General features: G+C 41.9%; 1 protein-coding gene and 1 long non-coding RNA gene across 2 annotated transcripts; one reads left to right on the top strand and one right to left on the bottom strand.

Annotated features, from left to right (window-relative positions):
* The first annotated feature begins 4,632 nt into the window (after positions 1-4,632).
* Positions 4,633-9,117, top strand: LOC135790830 (uncharacterized GMC-type oxidoreductase Mb1310-like). Its single transcript, XM_065301111.1, has 3 exons — positions 4,633-6,334; positions 6,906-7,251; positions 8,555-9,117. The coding sequence occupies exons 1-3, from the start codon at positions 4,673-4,675 to the stop codon at positions 8,770-8,772; spliced, it is 2,226 nt and encodes a 741-aa protein (XP_065157183.1). The 5' UTR covers positions 4,633-4,672; the 3' UTR covers positions 8,773-9,117.
* LOC135791127 (uncharacterized) lies at positions 7,573-8,563 on the bottom strand. Its single transcript, XR_010547930.1, has 2 exons — positions 8,420-8,563; positions 7,573-7,879 (listed from the first exon to the last, which is right to left on the bottom strand). It is a non-coding gene; the product is annotated as an uncharacterized lncRNA (long non-coding RNA).
* Positions 9,118-10,643: the final 1,526 nt, after the last annotated feature.

The following is a 10,643-nucleotide window of genomic DNA, read 5'->3' as shown; positions in this document are numbered from 1 at the left end:
ATAAAAATAGCAATGATTGTGCCATCTATACTGCTTCGTGTAAACTTCATAAAAGCAAGAAGCAGGTTTCTCCTTTAGAATACTTTACAGTGCGCAAGTTTACGTTCTCACTGCACCTCCACTCTTGCTGTTGCTTGCTAGTTACCTCTTGGCATTGTCTGCGAGCCTGGTCGAGGAAACCCGAAAAACAATGTGCACACAACAGGAATGACCGACGCATGGCACCGCGATGGTTTTTGCTGCCTGTACACGTTTTCCAAGTTTACGGAAACTCACGAAATCCGCAGACACCCGAGTTTTTTGATTGGTAAAAAATTTGCAAATTAACGAATTTCAACCTCGGCTACAGAAGGAACAAAAGCAGGTAGAAACATCGAGTTTTCGGCATATTTGCAATTGGGATCCGATTAATCTAAATGTGATATTTTAGGTTTAATTTAATTTATCGTTTAATTACTCATCGTTTTATTAAAATCATAATTATATTATCAATACTTATATAGTGTAAATTTAGAAGCGCTAATATAAAGTCTGAACTTCGTTCACAGATGGAGATACGTCCGCAAAATGTAGGGTTCCCCTTTTAGTTCTAAAAGTCTTTTATAGAGAAACCTGCAATTTGCGTTTGGTTCTTATAGTTTTCTCTCTTTGACTGCCACAAAAAAAAACTGCAGTGGGAGTATAAAGACTTAGAGGAAGCTCAACTAGGTGCCTCTGATTTAGGTTACTGTAAGTTAGCTCTCAGTGCATTCAAATAATATAATTTAATATTAACTATATAACTCCAAACAGTCTATTACATACCACAGCATGGTAATAATTACGGATGTAATAATTAACATTCTTCAACTTTACCTTTTTTTAACTTAATACCGAGTAAAAAAACATCAATAAAAACTAAAACAAAAGGCACGTAGCAGGCTGAGCGCTGTAATAATATATTATGTATAGCTCCTTTGGGCTGGCAGGAGCTTTCTTGGTATGCCAACAAAGAAATTGCAATATTGAAGTGATGATTTAGAAACACAAAACACGCTCGCAGATTCCAAGCACGTCCGAGTTTGGCGTGTGGATTGAGCGAAATATATTTTAAAGTGGTAAATTTACCTTTAAAAAGAGAGCCACTTTATATGGCGCGCAGGCAGCCCTCGCTTTTGCTCGTTGTTATTTTCTTTGTGCGCCGCCACTCGGCGAAGGCGCGAGGAGTTTTGGCGCGAGTCGGCGAAACACGTCGTACGGTGCGAGCACGAAAAAGCTTCGAAAATTCTTCAAACATTCGTTATGTATAGTGTTCGTCGTGCGGTTTTCAGATACATTGTTGTACTCGCGCTGAATTTAAATTATTCAGGAAGTAGAAGTTGCAGACGGCGGAGCTGCAATCCGCCGCGGCGGTCCACTCGTAAACGAGTGGCGCATATTAGAAAAAGAAATACGAAAACGGCTGCCGTGTTCAACGATGAAATATTGCACTCTTCTCAGTCGGAATGAAAATATTTAATATATATACTAGCAATGTTTGCTGATTCGATATGTTAGCATTATTGCAATCTCGAAGTGGAATCTCATATCACGAATATGTTGAATGTGTGAATGTGGAATCTGGTATCTAGATTCGCACGAATATTACAAACTTTTGGGGGGCTTTTTCGATTTCTTTTTGGTGCCTTTGTTCCATTATCCGGCACCCGCTGGTGTTGTGTTGTGCGCGCACGAACTATCTAATAATAATTCGACACGGATTCGCGTGGCGAATTGTATTTGGCAAACTTTTGCAATAGGTTGATGCGAGCGCGACAGGCATGCGGGTTGAGGGGGTTGAAAGATGGCGGCTGGGCGCGGGACGGGAATCGGGGCGCGGGCCGCTCGGGGCCGTTCAGGCACGTGCATAGGCGTAACGAAATAAATTTCGTTGCAAAATAGACATGGGAATAAGTTTTCGTATAAATCACAGCGTGATCTAGCTGCTAGGCCGCTGCCGCTGCCGTCGTCGACGAGCCGCGAAAGGAAATTTCGTAGTTATGTATTAGTCCGGGTACAAAACGTCGGAATAGGAAGTGAATGAGTGGAATGAGTGAATGGCAGGTTGGCAGGCGGGCGTACACTGCCTCGCACGGATTCTACTTTTATTCTTTTTTCCCGTTTTTACATTATATCTGCGCAGCACAGCTTAGAGCGGCAAAATGCTCGCTGAAAAACTTTCTCGCAGGCTAGCAGGGTAGCATTCTACGTCGGTAAACAACACCCGAAGACGAATTGGAACAGACGAGGCTAAGAAACTTTTATTTGTTCAATTTTCTAATAAAAAGTGCGCGTTTTATCACCGTTATACCAGTTGCCTGATTAAAATATAATTAGTTATTTATTGCTAACCACCTTTGTTATTGCTGTATTTTTTACAATGGTAGCAGTGTAATTGCGCTGGTGTTTGAACTGTCATCGTCTTTACGAGGGTATAAAATGTGCATTAATGATAGTTGTAAAATCGATGTATAACTTCGTCAAGTACATTTGCGAACATTTATTGCCACGATGGATGTGCGACGAGTTGTGTTTAATGAATTATTGAACACTTTATTGACATGTTATTCTCTGTCGTCTAGGTACCTAAAATATCTGTCTAGTAAAATATTAAGTGTGTTGGAATATAAATGAAATTAGAAGACCAGAAAACTTATTTTTATAGAATTTGTGCTATGGCGGCTTTAATATTTGTGTTTAACTTGATGTTAAAGTTGGAAATCAAATTATGCTGAATCAAGTTCAACATGGATCATTTTTTATTTGAATAATTTTCAATAGTACGAGGGGAATCTTCTGATTCTGAAATATTAGTTGTAATAAACGCCATAAACCGACGGATGATTTACACAAATAACGAATCGAATATCAATACCATCAATATTACGAACTGCCGAGGGTGCGTCTCGCCTGGCAAACGGACACCCACGATATTCTTCATGAAGTCGGCCGTTTCATCCGTGATGGGAGCGAATAAAAAAGTACCGGATTGCCCTTGCCGAAGCTAAACTCGCCTGAGAGGAGAAATTCGAAAACGCAACCACCATTAACCCTAATAGTTATAGGGGCGAAAACGGTGCCTTCTCCTTCGTTTATCCCGGAGTTCGAGCCTATTGCCTGCCGTCCGCCAAGCCAAGGAACTGCATCCCCTTCTGACTTCAGTCTACAGTAAAAATACAGGCTGAGGATAGAACTTTTTTTGAACAGTAAGGATGTAGTCTACACATTAGAAAAACCAACCAGGGACTTTTTTAAACCGTGCTGTAGGCGGGCAGTCCTGGTTGTAATAGAAGGTAATATTGTCAAAGAATATATCCGCCAGCAAGGATCGAAACTGCGTATAAGACGACAACGTAAACTACGAGGGTTACGTCGAAATTGATTGCAATGAGGGCGAAAGTTGGATGCTGCGGGGTCAATTACAAACGACGTAGCAGCTATATGTGACGCCGCCAAGAATGGATAGCGCCTGCCAAAAAACCTGCCTGTTTATTATCCGCCGTAAATTTTTACGCACTCAATGAATCCGCGCTACACATAAAGTCCACATCAATTTTCGACTTTAAGATGGAAGTAAAACTCATTTGGGAGCGGCTAACTGGCGAGATAATCCAGGGCTGGCTAATTTCGTGAATGGCGAATGGGAGAAGCCTCAAAATTGTCAGATCGCTGTCACGCTAGCGTATTGTGCGGTTCTGCCGCGATTTGTTACAATGAAACCGGGGCACCAAGAAAAAAGTTGTTTTATCGAGGCGCGGGCGGAAAGGACGGCTCGGGGACACATTCGAAGCGATCCGGCGGCGATCCGAAGCAATTACTTATGTTATCGGAAACGGGCGCGCCGTTCGTCCGCAGACGAATTAGACGAAAGCATCGATTCGATGCGTGTCGTGCGATTAGTCCCGGGCGTCCATTGTGCCTTGTGAATAATGATTACGTTTGCCCGGGCGCGATCCCTACGGCCCCAGATTGCGTCGAATTTCTTTCGGATTTTCACACTCTGCTTAATTAATTTGTCAAATATACCCTCCTAATTCCCACGATTCTACCGCGCATCGTAAAGCCAAAGAAAAAGCCTAGCTGTAGCAAAGTTTGTTGGAAAACACTTCACCACAGCTAGGGGAGTGGGTTATTTGATTCTCGGTAGACCAATTTCTGCATTGGTCAGTGCTAGAGATTTCTAAACTTGATTGTTGCAACAAACTTTCGAAATGCTTTATTCCACAATAACATTATCAAAGTTTATTATCTCTTGGGAGCACGACGTACGAGTGCTGTAGTGGAAGTCTCTCCCTTCCAAATCCGGAAAATTGTTATTGCAATCGAATGACTACTGCAATTTTATCGATTAGTAACGTGTTTCTACTTCAGACTACATTTTATAACTTATATTCCCATGTTACACATTAACTCACGTTTTAAACTAGTTACTTATCACAGTTAGATATGTAGTACGTGCATATCAGCATTAACATTAACATTAACATTTTTTTTTTTAATTTTTGATGTTGAACAGTTATGTTAACGAGTGTTGACGTTGAACCAATAATGATAAGAAATACAATATATGCAATGTGGCTATACAATAATACTTTATATTCATAATGTTAACAACATAGTGACAAGGTGTATCTTTCTTTATTTTTATTGCAATATGTACTGTTTTCGAGGAATTCTACTTGTACTGCAGTTAATATTAGGAAACGTTTTCACCGCGAACGGAGATACTAATAAATTCGTTGAGTATAAAAACCTTTGGTTGGAAAACCTGGCAAAAGCCGCACAATGGACTCAGCCGACCGAAAATTCCCAATTTAAAAATGTACGGCCCAATGAGCGATGCCAGCCAATCGCACGCAGTTACGATTTTGTGATAGTCGGCGGCGGCACCGCCGGCAGTGTGCTCGCAAACCGACTCAGTGAAAATCCACGCTGGGACATACTTGTGCTGGAAGCCGGCGGCGATGAGACGCCGTTCACCCTGATTCCAGGTGCTTACCTGACATCGTTGAGGTCGGAGATGAATTGGGGTTACACCACCGAGCCGCAAGTGAACGCATGCCTGCAGATGCCTGGGGGACGATGCCCTTTGCCAAGAGGGAAAGTCTTGGGTGGTGAGTCGGCGATGAAAGACGTCACCTACGTTCGTGGCAATCTGAAAGATTTTGATTCGTGGGGACCATGGTGGTCACATAATGCTCTCAAGTACTTTAAGGTTATGGAAAATGCCACGGCATTAGACGTAGACAGAGCAGATGAGAAATACAGAGGGTCGCATGGCCATTTTCACGTAGAATATCCTAAGAATCCAGGGCCGTTGACCAAGCAGATATTTGATGGGTTCAAAGATCTCGGTTTTGATGTTCTTAAAGATTACAACGGCGAGACACAGATTGGAGTGGGTAATTTGCAGGCATATACCAAAAATGGAGAAAGAAGCAGCACAAATCAAAGATATTTACAACCGATTATAAACCGGCCTAATTTAAAAGTCATAACAAATGCTTTAGCCACTAAAATTATTTTCAGTAAGAAACATCATGACCGGAAAGCACAGCAATTAGAATATTATTATAATGGCTCTTGTTACTCTGTCAATATTACCAAGGAATTACTACTAACAAGTGGGCCTATCAACACCCCGCAATTACTAATGCTTTCTGGCATTGGACCAGAAGCTGAACTAAAGCGCCACAATATCCCGCTAATCTTGAACCTATCAGCGGTAGGCCAGCACCTCGAAGATCATTTGTCAATTCGTGATTTCACTTTTCAAGTAAACAAATCCTTCGGATATGGAAAATTTGACGATGAGCTCAAGTCATATCTGGAAGACGGTCGTGGCTGCCTCGCCGAGCCACTCGCCCGACAAGTCTCATTCGTTAATACCCGGTGCCCCAACAGCGCAAACCCAGATTTTGAAATGATGTTTGTGGAGGCCAACCCGCAGCTTTATTACCCTCCCGCAAATCTCAGCGAGCCACACACCCTCATCGAATTTTCCGCGCAAATACTGCTGCTGCATCCACGATCCAGGGGATCAATCAGCCTGAAGTCAAACGATCCCACCGATTATCCCATCATCGACCCAAAGTATTTGCAGTCGCGGCACGACATGCTTGCGATGGTTCGCATACTACGCTTCATGAAGAATCTCGAGCGCACGAAGAGTTTCCGGAAGATGAACGCAACCATCGTAGGTTTAGTTCCGGATGCATGCCAAAATGAACATTTCAACAAGGATCCGTTCGAAGATGACGAGCTGCTCGTCTGCATAATCAAACATAAAACCGCACCGATGCAGTGGCGGATTACGGCCTAGGCGCACTAGGCGCGCGCCTAGGGCCCCGGCTGCCTGGGGGCCCCGGCTGCCTGAGGGGCCCTGGCACTTATATGTCCCATATAGACATAGTAATTCCACAAATACTTCATCAGTTGGTTTTGACCTCAGCCTTTATGAATAACGTATTGGTTTCACTTGGCGCCCAAAACGGCATTTCACACGTGTCCGCAAAGCAACAAAGCAACCCACTGAAGCATAATCCGCCACTGATTGGGAGTGTTATCAAGTGATTATTCATTATAAAATAGCTGTGCAGCGGGGCATGCATGTTTCAATGTGTCGCGTGCCAGCCACTTTGGGTGGGGCCGAGACACGTTTATTCATTTCATTCGCTCTCTTTCTCTTTCGACTCTCCTTGGCAGTTGATTTTGTTTGATTGCTGACTTGGATATCTGTCTTTTCTTCACCTTTTGTGGTGCAGTGTCTGCTGTTTCTACTTACGGATTTTGTATGAAATACCGGTATTTCCAGACGGATATATACCGTCCGCTATTCCTTGTGAGTAACGGAACGCTTCTTGATACCTCCTTACTCAATTTTGCAGTCGTCTAGTGGCCTGTGTATACCAAAGCCTCAAGAGCATGATGGCAAGACATTTGCTACGTGTCAGTGGTGTGGTTTGTACTTCGGTACAAAGAAGAAAGTCAAAAAACACGTAAATTCATGTCACAAGCAGTGTAGAAATATTAATAATAGTGTAGAGATGCACAATGTTCATCCTTCACGCATTCTCACGCGACGATCGAACGGCAGATCGAGAGAAATTCTCTGCGTTGTGCGTGAAAATGATGACACCGAGTGGTTCGATGGAAGCGACGTGGATTTTCAACAAAACATAGTGCCAACAACTGACCTGCAAGATGCCTATCCAGTTGTTAGTGTTGAAGAAAGTATTGCAAATCCGTGGTCCGAGGACAATATATATTAAATATGTTCATGGACTAGTGTAATACTGTGTAATAGTATAATTTATGAATTAAATAAATGATAGTGATAATAGGGGCCCCCTATTATTTCAGGAACCAAAGACAAATATTCTTAATAGTGTTAGTTTATTAAAATCATTAAACGAATTTATAACAGTGGTCAGAAATAATTTCGAAACTGTTGAAGAGGAGGCTAAATCCCTAACAGCTCATCATTCTTATAAAGAGATGAGACAAAGAAAACGCAAATATCCATATGATGAAACGAACAAAAATGATACAGCATTTTCGTCAAGAAATTTTTTTATTGTCAACATTTTTTATATTGTATGTGATGTATTAAAATCAGAAATTACTCGAAGGGGCGATGTCTATATCAATGTTCTTAACGATTTTAAAATTTTCTTTGATTTAAAATTAAGCCGTGTTGAGACTAATAATTGTGTAGAGCGATTATTGTCTAAGTATGAAAAAGATATTGAGCCAGAATATTTCACTGATGAGTTAACTCATTTTCTAAAATACATACAAGAAGAAAATATTAGAGATCCACATGAAATGTATGCAACATTAAGTAATGGTCTAAAATCAACTTTTCCAAATATACACACAATACTGCAAATTTTTTTGACCTTGCCCGTTTCTAATGCAAGTGGAGAAAGGACATTTTCAGTTTTAAAACGAGTCAAAAACTATCTGCGCAATAGTCTTTCACAAGAGCACTTAAATGACTTCGCATTAATGTTCATAGAAAATGATTTTTTTAAAAAACTAGAGTACGACAAAATTATTGAAAGATTTCAAGCCCAAGAGAATGCAAGAAAAGTAAATTTGTAATTTGTATTTAAATACGATCACCGTTTTTGAGCACACGTACGATGAACTCGAGAACCAAGATAGCATTGAAAACGATAATCCCATCGCGGATAGTATGGCAGAAAATTTTACCTGTGATATTTCGATCGGTTCTGAAAACAATTAACGCACAACACCTGGTCCATCGCGAAGAGCGAATCGGAAGATAATCCATTAAATTTTGGAATAGTGCGTGTGGATTAGGCCTGCTGGGGATACCACGATAAAAAAAACGCGTACTCTACCTCATGGTGGTGTGGAAATGAGTTTTTGGCACAAACGAATGTTGAAGTAGACTTTGCGGTGCCCGTACGCTAAAACTATTAATTTAACTGGGCTAATAACCGTTTTTGAAAATTTTCGGATTTAGGGGCCCCAAACTTGATTTGCGCCTAGGGCCCCACTGAAGCATAATCCGCCACTGCACCGATGCATCATCAGATCGGCACGTGTAGAATGGGCAGAGACAGGAAGAAGGACTGTGTTGACGAGGACCTCCGAGTTCACGGCGTACGAAATCTGCGTGTGGTTGATAGCAGCGCGATACCGAAAAGCACATCCGGGCATACCATCCCGGTTGTCGTATTGATGGCGGAGGCAGCGGCAGATTTTATAAAAGCGACCTATTAAAGGATTTCTGCCATAACATTACATAACGCGGGCGTGATTAATCAATTTTCAAATTTTCCGGGATACACAACCCAGCCACATTGTATATGATACATGTCAGTAACATTGGCCCATTGACTCCGTAACCTGTTCACACAGAACGACCACGTCGGCGTAAGCAATTAATTTATACGCAATGAAATGTGCGCTACGTAATCAATCTATCATTACGTCCACGTTATTGGAAGTTATTATGAAATACGACATACGCTTGTCACGGTTGTGATATATTCTCCATCTAATTATCCAAATATTACCATTAAAATGTATGCAGAAGATTTTATTTTATTGCTATCAAAAATAATACACATGGGTTTTTTTTTCCTAAATGCATGTCAAACCGGTTAAGCTTTTCCGCAATTTGTTTGCCGTGGAAGCAAATTCGGCATTGTACAGCTTACGCACTTGATGTGCAGCGCAGATTTTTGTTTCAGCTCACAATCATGACATAATCCATCATTTCACTCGATCTGAATAAATATCAAAACGCTTGCCAGTTGAACAACGGCCGGATTTTTTGCTACAATGTTTCTTTGTCCCAATGGGAAATGTCGATTTTGGGCCGGAATTCGAAACTATTGTTCACGGAAATGTGCGATACTGATATGGATATATCTACCTATAGTCAATATAGATATCGCAGGAATGCCGCCGCGGCCAGCTTATTGCGGGCAGTCGTAGTTGTAGGTGTGTAGGAGTGGCGCGCGCCGCCGCTTGTTTGCCAACACTGGACGCACGACCAGCAGTGAATCTGTGCGAACCGACCGTCGTTCACCGCCGTCAGCCACCCCAACCATCGCCGCCGCCACGCCGCCGAGCGTTGCACCGCTGCCGGATTTTCCAGGCCGGAATCGAGCATTACCGTAAACAGCGGTCCGTCATTAGGCAACTTGTCCATTAGTATGATGCCGATGATCCCGGATAAATCCGACATTCCCGGCGGACCCATCTCCGGAACCGGCTCCAATTTCCGCCCGCTTCTAATTATTACATCATCATTCTCGGAATTAGCGCCAAGGCTACCCAGTCATAGATATCATCAATTATCTTATTAAATCCTTTCGACGTGGAAAGCCTGTCTTGCTATAAGCTCGCCATATCGGCGCTTTGAAACCTTAGAATCACCACCAATAGAACCATTACTAGACTTTTGGCGCTACCATTGCAAAGCACGTTACTGCTGCCTTAATATATATTAATTTGAGAAAATGTTTCAAAAGTTGATGACGTATGGTATTTAAACAAAACGCGGTATTATTAAATGGAATACTGTTGGATGATATTATTCAAAATTTTTAGTTTTTTCTGTGAACTATTTGATATTTCCAGGCACGAATGACGAAAATGCAAAAAAGCAAAGTTTATAACTACAAGTTTGACTAATTTTACCCCTTGTACTAAGTTTCCGCCTGGTGCAACAACGCAGCAAAGAATTTCCTATTTTGTTAACACTCATAAAACTCTTATGTTTTCCATAAAATTCTTTCCTCTCCTGGGGTTGGCAGGGTGCGGATAGCAGCAAGTGGCTATAACCTCGCACAGGCTTGCGTGACGCGAGTCGTGACCCATAATTTATTAATATTTTCAGCCACTTTCCAGCGTCTTGAAATTTTCAGGCGCATAATTCGCCAGAGAGACATATTTAAAGTTTATGCATAAGTAAATACGTGTACCGTACTTGCCGCGTACTGACGGAGCAGTTTTGCTTCAGAACTGAAAGCAAAACATCTTCAAACGCAAAAAAAGTTTCGTTTGCACGTCGCGCTCGTTGTCGGAGCCTGGAGACACTCGACGGACGGAACTTTCAACAACTAAACGTAATTGACTCTGAA

Source organism: Atheta coriaria, unplaced genomic scaffold (assembly GCF_025399875.1).
Source record: "Atheta coriaria isolate IRGN ID8LTWV9N9 unplaced genomic scaffold, Caltech_Dcor_3.1 hic_scaffold_4_pilon, whole genome shotgun sequence".
In the NCBI taxonomy this organism is placed as follows: domain Eukaryota; kingdom Metazoa; phylum Arthropoda; class Insecta; order Coleoptera; family Staphylinidae; genus Dalotia; species Dalotia coriaria.
Note: the sequence above shows the minus strand (reverse complement) of the source record. Positions and strands in the feature narration are given on the sequence as shown.